At 34.2% G+C, this 26,529-nt stretch overlaps 1 protein-coding gene across 14 annotated transcripts in view; it reads right to left on the reverse strand.

Annotated features, from left to right (window-relative positions):
• Stau2 (staufen double-stranded RNA binding protein 2) overlaps positions 1 to 26,529 on the reverse strand; it is a 282,856-nt gene that overhangs the window by 224,513 nt on the left and 31,814 nt on the right. For 7 of the 14 annotated variants that reach the window (XM_087190479.1, XM_087190477.1, XM_087190487.1 and 4 more), the window contains 3 exons: positions 24,947 to 25,077; positions 16,236 to 16,395; positions 5,696 to 5,831 (listed from right to left, as the gene is read on the reverse strand). In XM_087190479.1, coding sequence (XP_087046605.1) covers positions 5,696 to 5,831; positions 16,236 to 16,395; positions 24,947 to 25,060 — 410 coding nt within the window. In that variant the 5' untranslated portion in view covers positions 25,061 to 25,077. Of the gene's footprint in view, positions 1 to 1,490; positions 1,617 to 5,695; positions 5,832 to 16,235; positions 16,396 to 24,946; positions 25,093 to 26,529 lie in introns of those variants that run through there. The other 7 variants (XM_087190484.1, XM_087190488.1, XM_087190483.1 and 4 more) reach the window with 3 other exon arrangements.

Genomic DNA, 26,529 nt, shown 5'->3' on the forward strand with positions numbered 1-26,529 from the left:
AAACAAGTACAGTGCTTAACCTGTACAATATACAGGCTATTTTCATAAACCAGAATTGTGGCTAATTTCTAATTTTACTTGTAATTAACATAATGAAATAGTTTGGATCCTTCAAAAACTTTCGCTCTTTTCCATTGGTAGCCATAGCTATCTGTAAAATTCTTTACAAATCTCACAGATCTCCCCTATGGTTATAGGGGAAATTTAAGTAGGTGCTTAGCTCTGCCTACAGGAACAAGTAGGAACTTTTAGGCAAAAGAGTCCGAACTTGACACACATTACATAAAAGTAACTTTACCATGCTAGCTGCAGGTGATTATGCTTCAATTTGATGCATTAGGCAAAGGCAACCAAGGATCTTCTTGACACAAAACATACCAACCACATCTGATGGGGTACTGCTTGGCATTGATGTATACCATAAAATTGCTCCAAACTGAGCAATGACAAACAGATACAAGTAAATCCTTCTGGAAAGAGAGTGTGAAATCCTAGATGAACAAAAACCAGGTAAATCACTCAAACTTAGGATGAATCCTAAATAATGCAATTTTCTGAAGATAATCACATCCTGTTCTGAAAACTCTAGACCTTTAGTACACTTCTTCCCATATGTCCTTCTAAAAAACTCTCAAAGTCAAAGATAACTCCACTTTTGCTGAAGCTTTAAAGGCTGATAAATGCTCCTAAATATTCCGTTGGCAATTTAAACTCAACATAGTCAAGATTAAATTCCTTATCTTTCCAAAACTATGATGAAAATATTTTCCCTCAGAATTTTTGCCTCAGGGAATCATTCTCTTGTGCTCCCCAGGCCTGGTGGCACATACCTGCAATCCCAGCACTCTGAGAGACTGGGGCAGGAGGACTGCAAGATTAATTCCAGTCAGGGCTGGGGATTTGGCTCAGTGGCACCACACCTGCCTTGCAAGCCCAAGGTCCTGAATTCAATCACCAGTATAGCAATAAATAAATAAATAAATAAATAAATAAATAAATAAATAAAAGATTAAGCCCATCCTGGGCAACTTAGCAATTTAGGGAGACCCTGCCTCAAAGTAAAAATAAATAAAATAAACAAAATAAAAGACAGAGTATGTAGCTCAGTGTGAAGGCCCTGGATTCAACTCCAAATTAAGGGGGGTGGGTGTTGCACAACAGTTTGGGTGGAGCTAATACCCATTTTTCTGCAGACTGGGAGTATAGCCCAAGCTTAAACTATGCTCTCACCACACTCATTTTGAAAAATAAATTCTTGGCTGGGCAATATTCTAAGAATTATCAAAACCAAACAACTTGCCTATTTTCTAGTACTAACTGTAAATCTAGTCTACAGACTATGTAACATAAAAGGTACAACAAATAGGATTTAAACTTCTTTGAAAAATAAAATCAAGCACAGGAAAAATGAGACAAGAGCTAAAGAGAAAGAAATGAAAAAGAACTATATTAAAGCTCTATATCCAACCATGTCTCCCTAAGATACTTACCAGTTATATGGACCCAAAATTTCCATTTTCACATAATCTAGTTTTGAGCTGTGGCCCTTTGAAAATCTGTATCAGCAGATCAAGGTGCCAGAAATGGCCATTTGCAAGCAATAATACTTTCTTCATCTGTGAATATAAAAAACTGATAAACTATCTATAGAGGCCTGATTCCAGCCTTTCTATAAATTTATATAATTTTGCAAGAAAGACAGAACAAAAGCATTGCTACAGTTTGGATAAGTATCCAACAAAGGCTCATGTGTTACCAGTTTAGTCCCTGGCTCATGGTGCTCCTGGGTGATAATGGTGCCTTCAGGAGGTGGGGTTGAGTGGGAATCTTTTCATCATATGGGGGCATACTCCCTTTAGGACTCTGGCCCTTTCTCTTTCCCTTTTTTGCTCCTGGACACCATGAGTTGCACATCTTCCTCCACCACATGCTCCCACCAATCTATGATATTTCGCCTCACCATAGGCACAAAAGCAACAGGACCAACCATGTACTGAAACCTCCAAAACTATGAACCAAAATAAAATTTTCCTCTTCTCAAACTGACCGTCTCAAGTATATATTATAACAGTAAGGGAAATCTAACACAAGAATAAAATGGTTAATCTTTACCTTGTGGTTGTCATATGAATTTTTAAATGTTTTCTACTTTATAGGTTGCTGAACAGTACCTCAAATGAGAAAAAAGAGATGTAATTGGATACAGTTGCTGTCAAATATCTTGGGTGTAACAAAAGGAGACAGGTATTTGAGAATCCAGGTCATAGCCTCCTCAGTTTGCCCATGGATAAATCTTTTTTGTTCTCAACCATAAGACAGCAAAAAAAAAAAAAAAAAAATCAGTTCTCTAAGGTCTCTGAATGAGTAGAGAAAACTTTAAGTAGAGAAAACTCATCAGCCAAGAACAAAGAAAAAACAGCATTGGTAAGCTCTAACTATATTTAATAAGTAGAAACTGAAAGTACCTTTCAAAATAATCTTAAATAATATGTTTCTTATCTTTCATTCCTCTGCCTCAAGAAGCTACTGATTAATCTAGAGTCTGAAAAGTCTCCTCTGATCTTTGGCTCTAAGTGCCCTGTTATACATTCAGATGTTGTCCTCGGCAAATTAAGGTCATGTGTGAAATCATGATTTTAACAGCTGAGTAATGGTTAGGTCTGCCCTCTGTGTGAGCAGGGAAGACTTTTAAGTTAAAACATACTTGGGCTGGGGATTTAGCTCAGTGGCACCATGCCTGCCTTGCAAGCACAAGGTCCTAGAGTTTGATCCCTGGTACCAAAAATAAAAATCCATACTTGGTAACTTACTAGTACTCCCCATTTTTCTTTTACCTTTTTTGTAATCTGCAAAATATCACAAAGAATCCAAAAAGTTTGAAGGGAAAAATTCCTTCTGTCCATTAATGAGAATGGCCCACCCACCCTATATTTATGACTTTGGAGAAGCGTTGCTGTTTTTTGCATCTGAATATCCACCTCCCTCATCTTCCCACCATTCACACTCCTTTAGAGGTCTTTGTCCAATGCCCCCATCACCTCTTACTGACTAGACTGCCTCCCCTACTAGAAAATGAGTGCCAGGCAGGACTGGGATTACTGTCTGATTTCTCATTGCTTTAGCACCAGATTTCTTTCACATAAAAATAATAAATTCACTGCAAAATTTCAATAAAGAACCACAGATATCAAAATACAACAAGTGTTAAAACATAATATAATACTCTCATGAATCTATTCATTATAGTGCATTAAAAATATCATGCAAGTACTGTAAAAAATACACTAACTGTTCCTTACTCAGGAACACTAAACATATCTATTATGCTAAAGTGGACAACTAGCTTTATTTACACTAGGTAACCTTAGACTAAAGGAAAAATATACAAAAACAATGAGAGAGAGAGAGAGAGAGAGAGAACTATTGTAAAAAAAAATATAATCATGCCTGTAATCCCATCCCAGTACTTGGGAGACTGAGGGAGAATGACCATGAGTTCAAGGCCAGCCTGGCAACTTAGTGAGACCTTATCTCAAAAAAAAGAACAAAAAAAGAAAAACGTTAATTCCCCCATCCCTCCTATATGATATGCACACCACTCTAAGTTAGGATGCTCCATAGTTAGAAGGTGATACGCTACTAAAGAGGAGGGGAATAGAAAGTCGCATACCAGAAAGGGCCAAAAAGCGAAAGGTTTAGGCCAAATTAGCAAGGGGAAGATAGCAGATACTACTTCAAGCATCACCTGGGGGAGAGAGAGATGAAGTATAAGTCACTAAGTGCAAGTTTCAGCCAGCACTCCATGGAAAGGGGACATTACCACAAAGGACAGAAGCACTAAAGGACAATACAGGACACTCACAGTGTGGGGGTCAGGGGAGCAGCACATAATTCCCCCAGGTACACTGGTGGGGGAGAGAGGAAAAGTCTAAGGAATTATCCAATTTTTCTTAGAAACCCTGAGCAATAACACTTAAAGGAACTATTTATAATCTGAATAGGACTATGCTTTAAATGGATATGATTAAAGGTAATTAAAAGTATTAAATTATATATAGACAAAATATTTACCATGGACAAAATATTATCTGCACAACAGCTGCACTGTCAGTAAATAATACAAAACCATAACAAAAGTTTCACCAAATATCTGATCACAGTGGAAAAGAATTTCTTGGACAAAAGCAATGAAGAGGCTTTAAAAAAAAAATCGAAAGATTTGGGTGCAGAATATAGTTCAATAGTACAGGGGTTGGCTAGCACAAGGCCCCGGGTTTGATCCCTAACAAGGAGAGGTGAGGGGGGGAAGGGGAGGATATAAATAAATATATAATTATAAAATATACCTTAACCACATGAAGCATTTTGGAGCTATCAAAAACACTACTCAAGGATTAAAGACACAGAAAATGCACATTATATTAGGTGATATTAGGTGAAAAGAGGACATCATATTGCATACACAGGATCAACAAATTAAGATATAGTATATACATACAAAAGGGACAAAACCCAGATATGCAACATAAATGAATAACAAAAGAAACAACAAACAAAACAAGAACATCATTATACAAGGTGAAAAAGACACATAGTAAATACTCTGTGAGTCTATTTGTTCAAAGTTCAGGCAAAACTAATCAGTGGTTACTTCTGGGGGAGGACGTGTCACAGGCAAGGAGGTCTGAGAAAACCCTCAGGCAAGGGGAATTTTACACACAGCAGGATACATATGTGTAAAAAGTCATCAAATAAGGTATAAATACACAAAGAGATAAATAAGTCATCAAGAAGTAGTACACTGAAGGTTTGTGTGTTTCACTGTATGCATATTATAACTTAAATGATTATGGAAACTGCACATAAAGCACTTCAATTTGGTCAAGTACATTTGTATGCAAAGGAAAATAGAATGTAAAGTACTTTAAAATATTAAAGGTAGGTAGTTCTGGGATTATAAATTATTCATGTTTCTTTACCTTTTGTATTTTCCATATTCTTTATTCTTTTGTTTTGTTTCGGTTTTGTTTTGTTTTTTGAGACAGAGTCTCACTATGTAGTTCACACTGGCCTATGTCATCCAAGCTAGCCTTGAATGTGCTGATACTCCTGCCTCAGCCTCCCCAGTGCTGGGATTACAGGCATGTGCCACCACGCCCAGCTATTTTTCATATTCTTAACAATGAGTTTTATATGATTTATGGTGTGGGGCGGGGGGGCACTGTTACTTTGAAATTCTCACTACACTTCTAAAATTCTGTAACACCTGCACTATCATAAAGTCAGCCAATGCGCAAAGAGACCTAGTAAATTCTTCTTCCAGTAAATTTCCTTAAACTACAAACACTCAAGTTCATTAATGTATTTAGACAAAAAAATTTTTAAAGAAAAACAAAAAAACCACTGAGCTGTGCTGGCTGAAGGAATGAGAAAGTCAACTGGGAAATCGGTACTATAAACTTTGGGTTGACTTTAAAATTTGGTCCTGCCTACAACAAAAACAGGCCTCTCATGACAATAAAAACTAGTTCCTGAAAACTATTACTTCAAATTCCCCTTGCAAGCCTGATTTGTCTAAATTCCATGCAAAATGCCCAAATTAATGGAATTTATATTGAAAATACTCTGAAGTTTAGAAATTTTTTCAATATGTATCAAATAATGAATAAAAACAAACCAAAGAAGACATACAAACCTCTGATTGTACATGCCCCGAAAGTTGTAATTAGCTCTATAATTTGGGAATGGCTTTGGATCTAATGGCCTGTAGATGGCAGGCTCTCCCCTTTTCATAGCAAGCCCATTCAGTTCCACAGTTGGAGTTATACTGCCTGTTTAAAAAAAATATTAAAGGCACACAAGTGAAATATTTACACAATAAATCACACAAGCTATACTTCTATTATATTTAATTACCATGGAAGAAGATGAGAGTGGCTGGCCCATCTGTATGATTTGCTAATGAAGTATAAGCAAAGCAAAAACAAATAGCATCTAATTAAATTTCTTTGGGTATTTTTGCAACATTTTCTGTATATTAATGACCAAACATTCAACCTTGTAATCATATTATTTAAAACAAAGTAAACACAAATTATTAGACTGCTGTGTTTGAGTATGAATTTTAAAGCACTGAAGTTCAACATTACTTATGGCCAAAAGCTTACATATATTTAATTATTATAAATATCACCAATGAGTATTTTTATTTCATAATCAAGCAACTAAATATTAACAGTTACTACAGGGATATCAAGGATCTTTAGACTTTTCTGATAGTTTATTTTTTGAGCTTTTTCTGCAATAAACAAGATACAATAAATATGTGATACTCTCTATGGATATTGCCTGAAACTAAAATGTCTCTTTATTCCTAGGAAACACAAAATGACATGTACAAGCAGCACTACCAATTAAAGCAAAAAACAATAAAAAACCATAAATATGGTATCAGTTCTATATCAGTTCTATCCATAGCATAAAATCCTAAAAAAAACTATTTTTTAAAAAGAACAATACAAACCTGGTTTTTGCTTTTATATTTTTAGTTTTTTTATTTGACAATATACCTTGGAGGTTACAGGACAAGCAATAGTATTAAAAATGAACAAGGTACCAAATAGTGTGTACTCTATTATCTTCATTTAAAAAAATGAAAATACAAATATGGTACATATTTGTTTACTTTTTTAAAGGATAAAACTAAAGAAAAACTAGGTACTAAAGAGAAAAGACACAAACAGGAGGGGAAGAGTAGAAACTGTTTTTCTTTGAATGTATATTATTTTATAGATTTTATTTTGGATAACTGAAAAATTTTCAGTTACTTTTTAAATTCCATCAAAAATAAGGAGAAAGCAATCCTTAAAATTAAAGGAAAAAATGAAATTGGATCTAAGTGAATTGAATTGATTACTTAACTGGAGTTATTTTTCAAATTACATACTGTAAAATCCTCCTAAGATACATCCTCTAAAAAAAAAGAAAACAAAACAATGAAATCTTAAACTATTTTCAGTAATCATATTACCAGTAACATGATTTTTTGCTAGTATTATGCTTTTGTTTAATTCAAACACAATTAAATCAAAATGAGATCAAAAATCTGTAAAAAACAAAACAATGTAATTAAACTAGTAGTAAATCAAATTGGTGGCCTTACAAAAAAAGTAATTATTTCAAATAACTTTTAAAAATAGTAAAACACGGGCCAGGGATTTAGCTCAGTGGGGCCATTCCTGCCTCACAAATGCAAGGTCCTGAGTCCAATCCTCAGTACCAATTAAAAAAAAAAAAAAAACCACTCATATGGCCCAAAGAAAAAGACACCTGCAAAAAATCATAAGCTATTTTCAGTAATCAAGCTATTAATACTGGTTCTGGTAATATGAAATTATTATATATCTGTAAATAGATATTAAACAGATTAAAGAATAAGGGTAATTATGTTTATGTTAGAAACCAATATTTTTAACATAAGAAATTGAAATATAAAATATGTTAAATAAAACCCTATAGTTTTAAATTTTTAATTGCAAACATCATTATGACTTCATGTGTTTTCTCTTTAAAACAAAAAACAAAACAAAAGCATAAGGTATTTCCTAGTTCTGTCCACTTAAGTGGCCTAGAAACAATCCATAAGCAATGACAACAGCCAGCATCCAGAGTTTCATTTATAACTATCAATTTCCACTAAGAAAAAATAATATTCTTAGGCTGAGTCCAGACACATACATTACAGTGATAAAAGGGAAAGAACCAAGCACTTATCTTACAGCTCTTAAATAAACTATACTCAAAATATGCAGCTAATGAGGGAAATTAATTCACTGATTAGCTAGAATTCTACCTTATTAATCCAGAAAGAATAACCCCAAAACATCACCATTTTGCAATTCCTGATAAAATAATAGATCTTTTAGGCAATGAGCAGTCTGCTCTCACCATTAGGCCAACTGTTGGTGGGGAACTTGATAATGGATGATCCAGGTTAACAATAACAGAATCTTAAAATCACATAATAAGAGACCAAGAAAGCAAGTGTTTTCTAATGCAGTGCAATAGGAAATAGACAAAACTATCTATAAAGCAGTCTTGTCAAAGAATTCAAAGCTGAATCTATACAAATTTATCTCCAAATTAATCTATAGTGTTAAACAGGGTTTGACAAAGAGGCTGTACAGCACCAAAAGGATGCAAAACCATGAAAGTGGAAAATTCCATGGATAGCCAGTTTTCTTCAACAAATAATCTGATATAAAAATAAAGATGTAAAGATGTGAAAGGACTCAATATCTTAAAAGGGACTAAAGAGACATTACAAACCAAATGCAATAAATAAGCCTCATTTTGATCTTGACTGAAATCAACCAACTACAAAAAAAATGAGATAATAAGGCAAACTTGAACTCTGAACGTTTTTTAATGTTAAGGAATTACTGTTTTATCTGCTTGATAAGATGCTATGGTTAGTTTTTAAAGAGTCCTTATCTTTAAAAATATTTAGGGTAAAGTAATACCTCTTACAACTGAGATCAGCTTCAAAATACTCCAGAGAAAAAGAGAGATGAGAAACAATGAGCTGCCATGAGTGGGTAACTGTGGAAGCTAGGGACAGGTACAGGTGGAATTTGTTATCTTATTCTATTTTTGTTAAAATTTTTAAATTCCATAATTAATGTAAACAGGGAATTTTAAGAATCAAAATAGGTTATTTAGTAAAATGTGTAAATATGTTCTAACAAATCAAAAAATTTGAATGTAAAACTTTGATATTAAGTAAAATTGAATTTAAATTCTGTATTATTTCATTTGAATTATGCTTTTCAGACAATACATTTAAGACTGCATTCATTACATTACAAAACAGGTCTACTTATTGCAGCAAAGAAATTAGGGCTGGCATAAAAGACTAGCAATGAAATGATAGAACCTTAAATGCACAATTGGCATTTAGGTTATATGCAACCTGTCAAGATTCAGACTGTCTGACTGCTTGTCTCATTTCTAAAGAATTAATGTCAAACCACTACAGAATGTAAAAACGGGAATTAAATCAAGAAGAGAAAAAGAAGCAGACTGTGGTGGCACAGGCCTAATCTAGCACTGGGGGAGGCTGAGGCAAGAGGATAGTGCCCATCCAGGGCACTGCAGCAACTTAGCAAGACCCTGTCTGAAAATTCTTTTAAAAATAACAAAAACAACTGGGGATGTATCTCAGACCCTGGATTTGATCTCTAGTACTGCAAAGGGAAGGGGAAGAAAGGGGAGGAGGAGGAAGAAAAAGAAATCAAGGAAAAGGAAGAGGAAGAATGGGGCGGGGAGTAATGTGTTGAATAGTAAATCCATTTAGTCCTAGTCCCTCATTTACTACATACATTTATGGCAAAGAAAAAGAATGTCAGCATAAAGGGATTCTCTTTTGCCTGGCTCTCTACCTCTCCCTCCCTCCCTCCTTTCTTATTTAGAATATTTTATTAAGTGACAAGTAAAATATATGAACCTTAAGCATTTAGCTGAGTGAATTTACAATACATGGGCAGTCAAATGACCAACATTCAGATCAAGGTAACATTTCCCTCACCCAGAAAGTTCCTTCAGTTTCATAAAGTCAATATCCACCTCCCAAGGGACTCATTCCAATCTCTGTCATCCCTGATTTATTAAGTTGTTATTTATAACTGAATATTTACTGTTTTCTTTCTTCCTTTTTTAAATTAATAATTCTATTTGCATATATTAGTATTTCAAACATTTTTTATCAATGAATACTATACCACTGAGTGAAAAATACCATAATTTGTTTATTCTCCTATTAATGGAACATTTGAATTGTTTCCAGTTTGGGGAGATTACAAAGTCACTATGACCACTCTTTTAGTAGCTACATACTCAGTTCTCTTGGCAATGACTTAGCATGTAATTGCTGGGTCACAGAATACGTTTATGTTTAACTTTATCAGAAACTGCCTAACAGTTTTCCAACTACTTTAACTCAAAACAATACTCTAAACCTTTAAAGCTTTATGTTTTAATTTCAAAAAGATTTCAGTTTAATAATTAACATGTTAAACAAAATCCAAGACTTATGATATTCTGAATTCTATTTTGCAATTATCATTTAGTCACAATTAGCATAAAATTCAAATGGAAAGTCCTAACTCTGGTAGTGAGCAATAAATAAGAATCTAATGTGTTTGGAAATCACTACTAGGAGCAAAAAAAGGAAAAAACTCACAGTAAGGTGATGTGAATGCACTGGTGGCACACACTTATATTTGTTACCCAGATAACGTGCTGGATTTCAAAAGAGGTAAAGTACTATATTCATACAACTTAACTAAATAATCTCATTTGAAAGTAAAACTACTGTAAATTTTCTTCATTGGAATGTTAGAAAGTAGTCTTTGTGACAGAAAGTAGTAGAGAAGCAGAAAGCACAAACTATGCTAAAAAGGCCTGACCTCGCAGAGTAAAGTCTCTTTCTCACAGAAGTGCACTGGCCATGGTGCACACCTTACCTATTCCCACAGGAACACTGCCACAGAAAGCTGCTTTTTAAATTTTTTAATCCTGGAGATTTAACACAGGACCTTCCACTAAGCTATATCCCCAGCCCCAACCTCCTTTTTTGAGACAAGGTCTCGTTAAATTGCCAGAGCTGGGATCCAACTTTTGATACTCCTCAGCCTCCCAAAATGCTGGGATTGTAGGTATGCCCCACTATAGCCAGCTCACAGGAAGCATTTACAGAACCACTTCAAAGTACGAGATGTCTCCATGGAATGCTAGGCATTCTTGTTTTCAGTCTATGAGAGGTGGACCCAGTTGTATAAAAATAATCATCACATAGGACTCCTCATACATAATAGGCTACAAAGTCAAAACTGTAAACACATTATCAGTTTTTAAAAAGGGTTCTTGGATTTTTTAAAATTTCTGTAAGTTACATTAAGACCTGGACACACAAGGTATCATGTGATGTTCTGATATGGTTCTACAATTATCAATGCTAAATGAAAAGGCTAATTAGGAACACAATTACGGATTTATATATGTAACAAGTATAAGAAAAATGTCACTAGTCTTCAAAGAGCAGCATACCACTAACACTTAAAACACCTTTGTAGGAAGTTAGCAATGTCCTAGAATGTAGCAGCAGTTCCTCAGTAAATACTTGTTGGAGAATGAACTAATTAACTGATCAACCAGCTCTTCATGGAGAAATGGCTAGTTACACAGCAGGAACTAGGAAAACACAAGATGACCTTAGGAACACTTTACTACGCCTTAAAATAAGAAGTACATGGGCCAGGGATTTAGCTCAGTGGTTCTACCGCCTGCCTCAAAAGCACAAGGTCCTGAGTTCAATCCCGTTACCAAAAATAATAAGAAGTACGATACCTAAAACAATGACAGGGAAATATCAGGACACAGGAGTCAACTCGGAGAGATTATGCCACTGGTGAAACAGGATAATTTGAGCATCAAAATAAATAATGATAGTAACATAAATCTGCAAGTAGAATAGTAATCCAGGAATCTACAGTGATATAAACAACAACAACAGCAAAAGACAGAAAAGGGAAGAGAAGCTTCTTCTTTTGAGTACAATGCCAGCTAATATATATATATAGAGAAAGAATATCGGCATTTTAAAAAATCATCCTTTGGCAACCTTCAAGTTATAACTGGTTGAGGCAAGAATTATCAGTAGATGGTAAATCTGGTAAGCAAAATACAGTTTAATGAACAGAACTATATCTATATCTATCTATCTATCTATATGTATATGTATAATCTGAAAATATATTCCTCTAAAAGTACTTTTTTTTTTTTTTCCGGTACTGGGGATTGAACTCAGGACCTTGCACTTGCCAGGCGGGCACAGCACCACTGAGCTACTTCCCTGCCCCCTTACTTACTACAAATTAACAAAACATACTCATCAATTAACTTTACTGTAGAGAGTGTGGCACACATATTCTTCACCACATGACAAAAATCACTAACTAGAAGAATCAATAGCGTCTCCTGATAAGAAGCGCTAAGTCCAGGTCACTTATGCAGTGTTCATGCTAAAAATGAAGAAATCACGAGGAAACACCAAGCAAACTCAAGGACAATTCTATAAACTTTGTGGTTCCTGCCCACAAATGTCAAAGTCATAAAAGATAAGACAGAGGAACTATTCCAAATTGAAGAGAAATGAAGAAAAATGATAGGTACATTTACCATATGATCTTGATTAGGTATGTCTAAAGGATATCACTGGAACAATCAGTAAAATATGAATGGAGTCTACAGCCTAAATGGTAATTCCAATCAAGTAACTTCCTTTGATTTCTTAGCCCAAATACTATGAAGTAATGAGACATCCATGCTATAACTTATTCTCAGATGGCTCAGAAATGCTAACACTGGGGAATCTGGGCAAACAGTGGTACTATTTCTACATATTTTATATAAATCCAAAATTGGTCCAAAGTTAACAAAAAAAAGGAATTAGAAGGCAAAACAATTTAAGATATATTTCTAATTAGTTGCCAAATCAACCACCCTGTGAATGAGTTTAACTCTTCTCTGGGCTACACTATTATTTAAGACCCATCTACACACTGAGGAGTCATCACTGCATCTCTTCTGCTCTACAAATTCTTTATTTTATTTTATTTTTGGTACTGGAGATCAAACTCAGGACATTGCGCTTGTGAGGTAGGCGGCAGAACCACTGAGCTAAATCCCCGGCCCCTGCTCTACAGATTCTAGGCCTGAATAATGAGTTACAGTCACCTGGATTATAACAAAGAAGCCTCTGCAGTGAAGAAGGGAATGGACCTGCTTTTTCAATAAATAAGTGCTATGTTAACTGAATGTCCCTATTCTGAAAAGAAAACATTTCAAACTCTACCTAATATCATACATAAAACTTGATTTTTGACAGACTGTGGACCTAAAATAGTCTCTAAAAATGTGAGGTTACCTTCATACCCTTGCAGGAGACAAGATGTCTTAAACAATATACAAAAAAAAGCACTAACCATAAAAGAAAAATCTTCATTAAAATAAAAAACTTCTGGGCTGGGGATTTGGCTCAGTGGTTCCACTGCCTGCCTCGCAAGCACAAGGACCCGAGTTCGATCCCCGGTACCAAATAAATAAATAAATACAATGAGGAACTTTTAAAAAAAAAAATTTCTATTCATGAAAATGCACCAGTAAGAATAAAAAATAAGTCTGTAACACACATATCCTTCAAAGAGTAAGAATCCAGAATATATATGAACCCCATGTCAATAAAAAAATTTTTAAACAAATTAAAAACAGATGATGCAGATTTTTAAATGAGAAAAACATCCCAACTAGCACTTTACGACAGAGGCTATCCTAATGCCAACAAGCATATAACACCATCAACTGGCACCTGGTACTTAAAACAAGCACCTTTATTAGTTATTAGGGAAATGTAAATTAAAACCACAATGAATTACTATTAAACCCCTCAACATAACAGCTAAAATTCTGAAAGTTGACAATATAAGTATTAAGAATGTAGAAAGATTTCCTATACTGATGATAGGAAGTAAGTAGGTTTGACTTTATGTATTAATGCTGAGTGCATGCATAGCCTATGACCCAAAAGCTCTAATCCCAGGTATATTCCCAAAAGAAATATACACAAGAATGTTTATAGTAGTAGCATTTCTAATAGCCCAAAACTGGAAACAATCCAAATATCTATCAAAAGCATTATGAAAAAGTGCACTGGAGGTGTAACTCAAATGATAAGAGTACTGGCCTGGCATGTGCCTGATTCTGAGTTCCATCCCCAGCAACACCCACACAAATACACACATGTGCATGCACGTGCGTGCACATGCGCACACACACACACACACACACACACACACACACAGTATAATGAATAAATAAACTATGTTATATCCATGCAATAGAATACTACATAGCAATTAAAATAATTTAAATACAATACACACGAATCTCACAAATATAACATTGCAACAAGCTCTCCCAAGAGTCTAGTGTATGATTCCAATAAGCACAGGCAACTAATAATCTGACAGAAATCAAAATGGTGGTTTCCTCAAGAGTGGATTAACCAACTGAAGGAGGCATGGAGGAGGCTTCTCAGGCAATGGTAAAGACTGAGGTAGTGTTCACAGTATAAAACTTAAAACACTACAGCTTTAATCTGTGCACTTGATTATGTGTAATAAGTTTACCCAAACTAATCTATCCTTTTTTTTAGCTTACTGCAGCAGTCAACAGTAGAAACATCTCCCCTGGTCCTTCAGACTCTCCTGTGTTTCCATGCTCTGACTCTTGCCCATAGTACTCTGGCATTGATTTTCTAAGTGATTGCTTCTTTTACTATCTTCCACCTTCCAGTCATATGTTAAGTTGAACATCCTAAGATGTTTTGTAGGGTTTATTTTGGTTTTTGGTGCTGGCAATTGAACCCAGGGGCACATGCTAAGCATCCACTCTAAAAGGTTCTTTTAAACCTATCATTTGCTTGTTCATAAATATTAATTCCCCCAAACTACAGAAAAATTCAATCCTGTAAACCTGGCATTTGAGTCCATCATAGTCCAATCCTTATCTACAGCTACAGCCTCATTACTTGCTTACTGTAATTAAAAACTATCTACCAAAAATTTTTTTAATTAAACCCATTGTCTAGGATCCTGCTCCAATGTCTTTGTCATAGCACAATAGTCTCTCAGTCTAGAATGTTGTCCCCACTCCTCTGCCTGGGGCTATTCTTCACTGAAGGCTCATATCTTACTTCAGCAATGTTTATCATTTCCTACAACATTTTACTATTTATTATTCACTTGGCACATATCTTTACGTGTTTATGTAAAAGACTACAAGATGCTCACAGAAAAGGACTTCATAGATATGTACTTTTACTTTACACATATGTAAAAGTAAGTGCTTAATAACTAGTAGTGGTGGTGGTGTGACAGTAATAATCAACCAGTAATCTGAAGAAGTTCTTCAAAATTAAAGAAGTAAACAATCTCTCATCAACTTCCAAACTGAACAGAATAAGCTTCTTTATTGTAATAATATTTCTGCTTATTTAACTTAATGAATACTGCAATTGGCTGAACAGAAGCAAAGGGTCTCCTACTAGGAAAGTTATCACACTCTGTAAAGAGTAGTGCTTGAAAGGGAAGACTATATTACCTAGCACAGGCCACATAAAAAATATGTGTCTATGTGATTTTATATGAGTATAAGCTCTGGAACTAAAATTAATAAATTCTGGAGTCTCTGTTGGCAGGTACAATGTCTTTTTTTTAACTCTATCACAAAAATGTCTAAGGTAATATTAATGCTGATCAGAATATAAAGACTTGCATTAATAAGTTAATGAATGAGTAAATGGATATATGGCTAGTACCAACCTTACAGGAACTTTATGAACTTAGTATTATGAACTAATACACTATGCCCAATACAGATTTGGCTCGTCCCAAAAAATAAGTGGACATATTTGAACGTATAAAAGCTGTTGGTATTGTATGCAGTAAAAACAAAACAAAACAAAACAGGGCCAGGGATTTAGCTCAGTGGTTTTGCTGCCTGCTGCACAAGCACAAGGACCCAAGTTTGATCCCCAGTACCAAAAAAAAAACAAAAAAAAAGCAACACTTTTAAAAATTATTCTAAGAACTTCAAATTAGAGCAGTAATTTACTTAGCATTTTGCACATAGGTGGTTTTGTAATAAACTTCATAAAAATGTTCTAAATTGACTATCCATTTCTAAAATGTTACACCAACAAAATATTTAATAAGATACCTAGGGCTGCTTTTATAATTTTGTAAACTAGATAATAACTTATATTAATTAATAAAACTGCATATTATATATTTGAAAAGATAAATGGATCATTTCTATTTTTATTTTTTGAAAAAACACTCAAATTTGCTTTGTATTCATTCACTTTTACCAACATTTAAAAAGTAAATAATATACCTTTATATTATCCACTGAGCAAAAACTTAAAAATACATAACTGTAATTATCTTCTTCATTCTCTCACCTAAACTGTTACTCAGTCATGCACGTGCGTGTGCACAAGCTCACATACACTATTAACATGTGTGACTGTGCTTCTGGCCGGCTATTTAAATAATACACAGAGAACAGTGCATTCAGCACCCAACATAACAGAAGCAAACAAGTCATTTCCATACCTGGGTTATTGTTAACATTACTTTTGGGTGGTTTCTGAACTGGTTTGGGAAGCGTAGATTCAGTCAAAGCTTTATTAGCAACAGCTTGTTGGGCCTTCTTTATACTGCTTCCTTCCGATTCCCATGACTGCTCGCCAAGACTCAGCTGCACTGAGAACATCTTAGAAAAACATAAAAAAAAATTTAAAAATTTCAGGAAATAAAATGGGCTGAGAAAAATACACCACAGAATCAGAATTTTTAATGGTCAAAGTGAGCTTGGAGATCATTCACAGCAAAAATTTTATTCTACCTAGTAAAACAATTTTAAGAGATTGTACCAAATTATTCTATCCTATTCAAAGGCATAAGGGAAGCTCTGAGAGCACATTTTGAGTAGAATAAATCAAGAAATTCTCCCATAAACAGAATCCCATTGTTAATGTCATTCAAATGGTCCTCAAAAAAGTAGTAAGTACAAAGAATAAGACAAACTGTAATAGAAGCCAAAAGGCCCTGTCATTCAAATGCTTTTATAAAATCTAATGCCTTAAATGTTATACTTCAAATAATTTAGTCAGTGAGTCAGGAAATCCTACTAAATACTGTATAACCAAGAGACTCAATCTCCATAATGATCAGCAAGTGAGCAAATTCTGTCCATTTTAACCTCACAAATATTTCTCAAATCTTCTTCCTCTTTCAGGGAATCCAGCTTAGATGGAATAACCTCCCAAATGATTGTTGTGTAAACTATATTTTTAAATTTCAAGCCCAAATCCATTACCCTAATCAGCACCTGGTTAAAACCTTCAACTGTTACTATTTCAGCAGGACACCAAAGTTCTATCTGTCCATACTCATTTTGCAAACACCCTTTCCCTTGTGCATCCTATACTCCATTCATACCTTACATCTATATGAGCCTGAAAACCTACTAGTTCAACTTTAAAACTTAGGATCAAGTTATAGAAAATCCACACAATAGTTTTTACTCCACAGACTGCTTACTACTTTGGAGTATTTACACAAAAGTGTTTATTAAAATGGCAAAAGTGTATCTTTGCAGAAAGAAGATCAGCAGAAATTATCTTCACCCATGATTAAAGTTAGTGTCATCAGTAATTCAACAAATTGACATCACATGCCTTCCGCTATGATTTAACTAGAAGTACACATCAGCATCTATATCCTATTCTTGGCCAATGATGTTTAACCTGAATCTAATCATGGAGAAAGAATTCAATCTAGATTACGAGCTATTCAATAAGACAACCGGCCTAGACTCCAAAAATGTCAATTCCATGGAAGGAAAAAAGCAAATCAAAGAATGCAGGGGTCTGTTACAGATTAAAGGAGGCATGAAAAAAACATGATAAAATACATGATTCTTAACTCACCTTGCAATGAGAATTTAAAAAGAAAAGGTAAAAGACAACTGAAGAAATTTGACTATGGATTATGCTATAGTTTCAATATGTTCCCCAAAATTTGTATGATGGAAATTTAATCCCTGATGCAATAGTGATGAGAGGTTGGACCTTTAAGAGAAGATTAGGTCCTGAGAGGTCTGCCCTCATAAAAAGATTACTGACATTAACTCAAAAATGGATTCTTAGAAAAAAAAAGAGTGGATTTTAAAAAGCAAGTTCAGGCCCCTCTTATGCTCTTGTACTCTTGCTCTTCTGTCTTCCACTATGGGATGCTGAAACAAGGACCAACAAGTAGAGACCTCCCAGCATCCAGAACCATTAGCCAAATAAATTTCTTTTCTTTATAAAATACTTAGTTTCTGGCTTTGTTATAGCAGCAGCAAACAGCTAAGCAGACTACATCTTAAGTAATATGTCTGGTGAAGGTTAGTTCTTGAGTGTTAAAAGTATTATGGTTACACAGAAAAATGACTTTAGTCTTAAAAATGTTTAAGTGTTTAAGTGCTTAAGGGTGAAGTGTCATGACAGCTGAAATTTACTTTCAAACTGTATAAGGATAAAGCACAGCTTTATATAAGAGAACAAGAAATTAATGTGGAAAATACATTAATTAGTAAATCTTAAAAATACATGAATGCTACTGTACTGCTCTTTCAGTTTTTCTGAAAGTTTTCAAAATTTTTCAAAATATAGCTGAGAAACACCATCATTTGAATATGTGTTAAACATGATTAATTTTACTTATTCTGATTCAGTTTAAAATTTATATCTAAAACATCATAATATAATTCCATGATTTTTCAATGACTAGCTTTTTCCCTAAATTTTGGTGTTTAATAAAGAACTTTGCTGCAAAAATGAAAATGTTTGAAGTTTTTATATTATACACATATAAACTCCTAGTTTAAAAATATAAATACCCAAGTAACATTAGACCTTTAGATTCCTGATGGCACATATTTACATTTAATCTGTATGTCTCCAAACCTGACCTCTCCTAAACGTCAATCATAAATCTAATTGTTCATGGGGTATTTCCACAAACTAAAGAGGAATAAATATAAAAATCACTTCTCTAATCCATACCACTTCCCCAGATCAGTTCATATTCCAGAATATTCCATCCATTATTCTCCCAATATTTCCAGTTCAAAATTAATAGCTTATTTATCTTTTCCTATTGGATATAGCTAATCAAGAAATTTTGTCAAGCCATTGGTTATCCATGGCAATAACAGAATGGTGGCTTCAACAGCCACAACCAAGAATGTAGTCTATTATGCACTTAATGTGTCCCCAAAAAATTCATGTTGAAGCCCTAACAATCAATGTGATGGTATTAGTGGTAAAAACCTTTGACAAGTAATTAGGGTTAGATAAGTTCATGAAAGTAAAATTTGTATGACAGGTTTAGTTTCAGAAGAGAAAGAGATCCAGATTTCTCTTTCTCCACTATGTGTGAACATAGAAGATGACACCATCCACAAGCCAGGAAGAGGGCCCTGACCGAGAAGTGAACTAAAACCCAAATTGCAGCACTTCCCAGTCTCCAGAACTGTGAGAAATAGATTTCTGTTGTTTAAACCACCTAGACTGTGGTATTTTGTTACAGCAACCTGAGCTAAGAAACAGTCCTTACAAAAATAGTTTCAAAAACTCACTAAACAAGATCAGCAATTCTTGGAGTAGAGAAAGAATCTGATTTCCAGAGCTACCACAAAAATTACAAGGCATACAAAGAAACAGGAAAAGTATGGCCCATTCATAGGACAAAAAATTAAGAGAAAACATACAAGACAAAGATTTTAACAGTCTTACATATGCTCAAAAAGTGAAGAAAACTATGGCCGAAAACTATGGCCAAAAACTAAGGGAAAACAAATGAAAATGTAAGGAATACAAATAAAAAGACAGAAATTATTAAAAGGAACCAAACAGAAATTCTGAAACTGAAAAGTACAATAACTGAAATGAAAAATTCACCAAAGGAGTTCAACAGTAGATTTAAAAGGCAGAGAAAAAAATAAATGAACTTGAAGAAGGGGCAACTGGAATTACCTAGTCTGAGTAACAGAAAGAAGCAAGAATGAAGAAAAATGAGGGCCAGGGATTTAGCTCAGTCGCACCATGCCTGCCTTGCAAGCACAAGGTCTTGAGTTTGATCCCTGGTACCAAAACAAAACAAAACAAAAAAAAGAACAGAAAGTAAAGAACCTATCGGACACCATAGAGGTACCAACAAACAAACACATTGTGGAAGTTTATTGAGAAAAATAGAGAAAAGGGGGCAAAAATATTTGAACAAATAATGACTAAAAATTTTCCAAATTTGATCAAAGAACTGAAGCTATATATACAAGAATTCCAACAAACTCCAAGTAGAATAAACTCAGATCCACAGGAAGATACACTAGAACCAAACTAGTAAAAGACAAAAATCTTGACAGCAGCAAGAGAGAAACAACTCATCAGATACAAGAGATCCTCAATAAGACTGACAGCAGATTTCTCTTCAGAAACCATAAAGGTCAGAAAGCAAGGGGGTGATATATTTTTAAAAGCCAAAAGAAAACACTACCAATCAAGAATTTTTTATCCAAAAAAAAATATGTTTTTTTTATAAAATGGAGTACTACTCAGCCATAAAGAACAAGAAACTAGAGACATTTATAGCTAAATGGATGCATATTGAGGCCATACTCTTAAGTGAAATAAATAGGACACACATGTGTAAATGCCAAATAGTTTCTCTAGTGTGAGAAACTAAAAGTGTAATTAAGGATTAAAATGATTAAAATGAATAAGTGATACTCTGAAATAGGAAGAAAAGGTCCAAAGGGGTAGGGTTGGCGGGAGGGGAAGGGGAAAGGGAAGAAGGGAAAGGAGAAAGTATGAGAAAAGAAAAAAAATGGAAACAAAGTCTATGTAAATAGGGAAGGGTGGAGGGGGTGAAGGGCGCACAGGTAATGGGGAAAAAATACGAACCAAGATACATCATGTACAGGTATAAGCACCCAATGATAAATGTAAACATACTGTAAACTTAAAACGTACCAATAAAAGAATTTAAGGGAAAAAATAAGAATTCTTTATCCAGCCAGACATGGTGGCACACACCTATAATCCCAGCACTCTAGAAAGTGGACACAGCAAAAGAAAAAAAAAAAAAAGGAAAGAAAGTGGACATAGCAAGATCACAAATTAAAGCCCAGCCTGGGCAACTTAATGACTTTGGGAGACCCTGTCTCAAAATAAGAAACAAAAAGAGTTGAGTATGCCTCTCAATATGAAGACCCTGGGTTCAATCCTCAATATCACAAAAAAGAAAAAGAAAAAGAAAAAGAATGCTATATCCAGCAAAAGCATCCTTCAAAAATGGAGGAGATGACAGGCATGGTTATACACATCTGTAACCCCAGCTAATTGGGAGGCTGAGGCAGGAGGATCAGAAATGGAGGTCAGCCTGAGCAATTCAGTGAGACTGTCTCAATTTTTGTTTTCTTTTCTTTTCTTTTTTTTTTTTGGTACCAGGGATGGAACTCAGGTCCTTGTGCTTTTGAGGCAGGTGGCATAACCACTGAGCTAAAACCCCGGCCCCTCTGTCTCAAATTTAAAAAAAAAAAAAAAATTGTAAAGGTGAAGAAATAGCCTAGTGCAAGGCCCTGAGTTCAGACCCCAATTCAATCACCATGTGAAGAAAGTTAAAAGGGAGAATTATTTTGAACTACAAAAAAATTGCAACTGTCAAAATAGCAATCCTACTGGGGATTTAGTTCAGTGGTGCTGCCTCCTGCCTCACAAGCACAAGGTGCTGAGTTTGATTCTCGGTGCCAAAAAAAAAAAATAGCAATCCTAAAATAATTCTTTAATAACGATGATGACGATCTGATACATTCCAAAGTAAAACATTATTAAAGTAGGGTTCTCAAATAAAATGAGTAATATACATATATTATTAGATGCACACTTCTGATAAAAGGAAAAGAACAATAAAATTATCAACTCTTTTGTCTTAAATCCATCTAACATTAATAGACTCAGAACAATGGACAAAATTTAGAACAGTAAGCTTGCTTCCAATAAAAATTAAATAAAAATTTTCCTTGTTCATTATTTTTAATGTCTCTTTAGAGAATAAATTTGTTTTTCTAGGGGTACTATTTTATATTTATCCACTTCTTTCACAATTACTCCAAAGAAGAACCTTCAGCCCTTTTTCTGTCTTTCAGAGAAGCTTCACTCGCTGTTATCTATACATATTTTTCATTCATTCATTCAACAAATATTTATTGAGTACCTAGTATGTTCACCACTTGAGGCACTGGGAATACATCAGTAAACAAACAAAATTAAAAACCTGTCCTTAGAGAGTTTACATTAAAATTGGGGGAGATAAAACAATAAAATATTTGAAGGTGTAACCAAGAAAAGCAAAGAGAAGGTGTATGACAGAGATCAGAATTCAGTTTTAGATGATCTCAGATTGAGAAATCTATTAGATCCTCTATAGAGATCATTAATAGGCAATTAGATACATGATTGTAGAATATAGGAAAGGGCTCTGAGCTGCAGACATAAATTTGAACATTGTCAGCATGTAGATGTTATCTAAAGCTAAAAGACTGTGTGAGATAACTCAGGAACAAAAGTCAAAAGAGTGAGAAACCCAAGGTCTGAACACTGGGGCCCTACTAATTAACAGGTCTTGGAAACTGTGGAGAAAGAAAACTTTTAAAATGTGACTAGTGCACAGAGGAATGTCCTAGAAGTTAAATGAATTTTTGTCTTTACTTTTTCAGAAAATAAAAAATTATTTATACTTTTGAGTTTCTCTTAGAAGAGAAACTATGTGATAAAAAAGCCAAATAAAGAAAGTATTACAACAAGAAGTTGAATACTTTGCTTTACTCAAAAATTTTTTAAAATAAAATTTTTAAAAAGTTGCACTGTATCAAATATAGCCAAGAGGTCAAACATAAGATTGACAATTACTTATAATATTTAACAAATTGTTGGTGACCTTCATTAGACCAACTTTAAATGGTGGGAGTAATGGGAATGAATTCCTGGCTAGAGGGAAAATATAAGAACTGGAAACAAGGGCTGGGGATTTAGCTCAGTGGTGCCACCCCATGCCTCGCAAGCTCAAGGTCCTGAGTTCGATCCCCAGTACCAAAAAAAAAAAAAGAACTGGAAACACCTAGTATAGACAACTCTAAAGGAGTTTTTCTGTAAAGGAGAGGAGAGATGAGATTCTAACTGGAGGAAGAAGTGGAATCAGAAGATTTTTTTTAAGAGGAGAAAACTTAACAGCACATCTGAATCCTGATGGGAATCATCCACTGGAAGGGAGAAACTGATGACACAGAAGAAAGGAAGAGGAGGGAAGAAAAGGTGAGGGGAAGTGAAGCTGGAGGAATGGTTAAAGAGGCTGTGATCTAGTACACAAATTAAGTACTTGTAAGCAAGAGAGGCAAGAGAGCTGAAGATATATACATACAAATCATAAAGTTTAAGCTGAACAAGGAGCCAAGGACTAAGTAAAGTGGTAGTATCAATGGATTTGTGACATGCAAAGACCATCAAAATCTATTTACTCAAGGGAATGATCTAGAAGTTACAAGGTAAGTGTCAGAGAGAGATAAGTGCTTCAAATTAAAATTATGAAATGTTTTGCAGTTACTGGTAATGATGAAATTAAGAATGCAGTTACAGGTATGATTGTCTGAAGGAAAATAGAAGACAAGATGATTGGAGAAGTTCAAGGAACTGAAAGGTCAACATGTTGGAACAATCATCTATTTAAATACTAAAATCCTTAAAAATAAAATAGGAGGAATCTGAAGAAATGAAAGTGAGCCATGAGAAATGTGATGCAATTACTCAAAGGTCAATAGATGGCTATCATGAGGGATATGAGGAGTTAAGTCTGATCACATGAAAGTCAAAGCTAGGGGACTATCTCAAGGAAGAACATCTGACATTGGGAACTAGGAGCAGAGAAGGTCATATACCAGAGACACCAGGAATAGCAGTAGAGTAAAAACCATGCCCCAAAATAAGCTCAGTAAACACAAAAGTAATATCCAACATCTATCATTTAACTACAACACAGTAACACCTACAACTGAGAACTCCAGGTCCTACTGGAGGGCCAGTAGAGAGATCATAGGTTTCACAGAGTTTAGGAAGATATGATGCAGATGTTATGTGTTCAAAATGAATAATGGCCAAAGACACTCAAGGCAGAAGACACTATAAGTTAGGGAAAGGCAGAACATAAAATACTTTGAGAAATACAAATAGTTGAACATGATTAAGGGCAGAATGAGCGTAAGAGTCAGGATATACAGTTAAACAGGTACAATAAGAGCACTACCCTCTCTGCTAATGTAAAAATGAGAAAAAAGTATGAAAAAATTAAACAACTGTCCAAAACTCCTTCATAAAAGCCTCTCATGGGGAACAAAATTGATAGGTTTTAGTTTCAGCTGATTTTCTTTAGTTTAAAGAAGATGATAGAAAATTACTCAATAGTAGCTTTATGAAGATTAACATTTATAGAATCAACTGCTTCTACACTGTGTAGAAAAGTTTATGATTACTGATTACTGTCATAATATCCAATATTTAATATGTGTCAAGGAAAATTATGTACTACTAAGATTTTTTAAACAAATGAAGAGCTCAAACATAAATGTGCTAGTTGTAGCTTTCCTTTTAACATATATATGTAAATATGTGTACGTACCTATATATAATACAAATTGTTTTATCATTCAAAATATATTATATGGAAAAGCATTCATACTGCTATAACCAACTTTCATAAATGATAAATCATAGAATTAAACTTCACATTGGAAAAGATGTATCAATAGCTAACCAATGCAACATTTGCTCTGTTTCCATTTTACTTTAGCTGCTGTAATTTAATGGAAAGAGCACTGTACTTGAGAGTCAAAGAACACATATTCAAGTGCTGGCATTGCCACTTGTGAACTATTTAGTCACTTAGCTTTTCTGTCCCTGAGTGTCTTAATTTACAAAATGGAAATCTGAAAATGTTCTGTGGTTTTCTTAAGATTTTTATGAGGTACTGAACCTGAAAGAGCTTTATAAACCGCAATAAGCTAAAAAATTGTTTACAGACTTCGAAACATTATTGATATAGAACAAAAAGCCTTCAGGCCATCCACCAGCCCCCACTTCAAATCATAAAATACAATTAACCTGTGATGGGATGATCAATCTGATAGTTTGATAAGCATGTCTCATCACCTCTCTTCATAACCTTACCTTTGAATGAGCAGGCCCGCTTTCATTCAGAAGTTTATACTGGGGTTGGATGCTATTGAAACGGGCCAACTCATTTACCAGACACATTGGAGTTTTCTCTTTGGGTTTTGCCATTTTATCGTGGAGAGAAGCTGTAAATAAAAAGGCTGTAAAGTTTTTGTCAAGAATGACTTCACAAAATGGAAGAAACACTAATTTTGACTTTTTAAGACTGCAATCAGATTGTACATTTAATTATTTTCATAAACTTTGTATTTAGAAAAATGAAATCATCTAATGTTTTCCATTGCATGCAACAGGAGTATGTATCACACTGTAAACAATAAATCAACGTACCTCTTTTAAGAAACTAAGTTTCTCTCTGCACATATAAAAACAGCATACTTAAAGATTAAAATAAATTACAACTCTTAATTTATCTTATAAATTTTCCTTCCCTCCCCCCAAAATGTATCATAAACACATAAACCTCTTGATTCATAGTACTATAAAACAACTTCATCTACTCTTTTTTAGTCTTCTTTCTCAATTTATTTTTTCTTCTCATTTTGAGGCATCACAGTAGTAGAAAAAGTTCTAGACTTGGAAATAAAAGCCTAAGCTCTTTCAACTATTTTGATAACCCTAAAAAAATCAAACTTTCTTTTCTTTTGCTATTTTAAAGACAACTCTAAAAGAAATAGAAAAATAATTTAATAAACACCCATCTACCTAACACTCACAACTGAAATTGTTAACATTTTCCAAATTCACTTGAATCTTAATTATTTTAAATATCATAGGTATCAATCTTTTAACTTAAAAAAATTACTTTTCAGTTAAATTCCTTTTATCTTTTCCAGAGTCTATACTATTGTATATGAATTTAGAATATACTCTTCTAGGATATTTCAAATACATTTACAGGCATATTTGTATATTCGTGAGAAAATACATAGTCTTGATAATCAATATTTGGCTTTGTAGTCACATAAACAGTACTATAGCAAACTTAAAATTTTCACAATTAATTTTTTATTAGCTTTTTTCTCCCCTTTCTGACTCTGGGGATCAAACTCAAGGCCTCGTCATGCTGAGCAAGTACTCTACCACTGAACAATAATCCCAGCCCACAATTTACTTTCTTTTACTCTTCACTATGTTTTTAAGATACTAAGTTTCATAAATCTAGTGCATTACCTTTAACTGCTTTTCAATTTCCTTGAAATTATTCTATTAAGTTTTTTTTTATCCACTCCTCTACTGAGAGACATTTAGCTTGTTTCCAATTCTTCACTCTTACAAGAACACGCTGCCAAATGAACCTCAGCGTAAATGAATCATACAACTTTCCCCTGTCAGCATGAGAATTATTATTTTTCCTCAAGCTTGAAAACATGGAGTATGGTCATTTTTTAAATATAATTTGATGTTTGACAAATGGTCTCCCGCTAATCTTTTGGGGTATTTTCCCAGCTTTTTTTTTTTTTTTTTTTTTTGGTACTAGGGATCAAACTCGGGACCTTGCGCTTGTGAGGCAGGCGGCAGAACCACTGAGCTAAATCCCCGGCCCATTTCCCAACTATTATTTTACTTTGCATTCC

Source organism: Heterocephalus glaber, unplaced genomic scaffold (assembly GCF_053883595.1).
Source record: "Heterocephalus glaber isolate CG9 unplaced genomic scaffold, H.glaber_assembly_v1.0 deba00001553, whole genome shotgun sequence".
Classification (NCBI taxonomy): Eukaryota; Metazoa; Chordata; class Mammalia; order Rodentia; family Bathyergidae; genus Heterocephalus; species Heterocephalus glaber.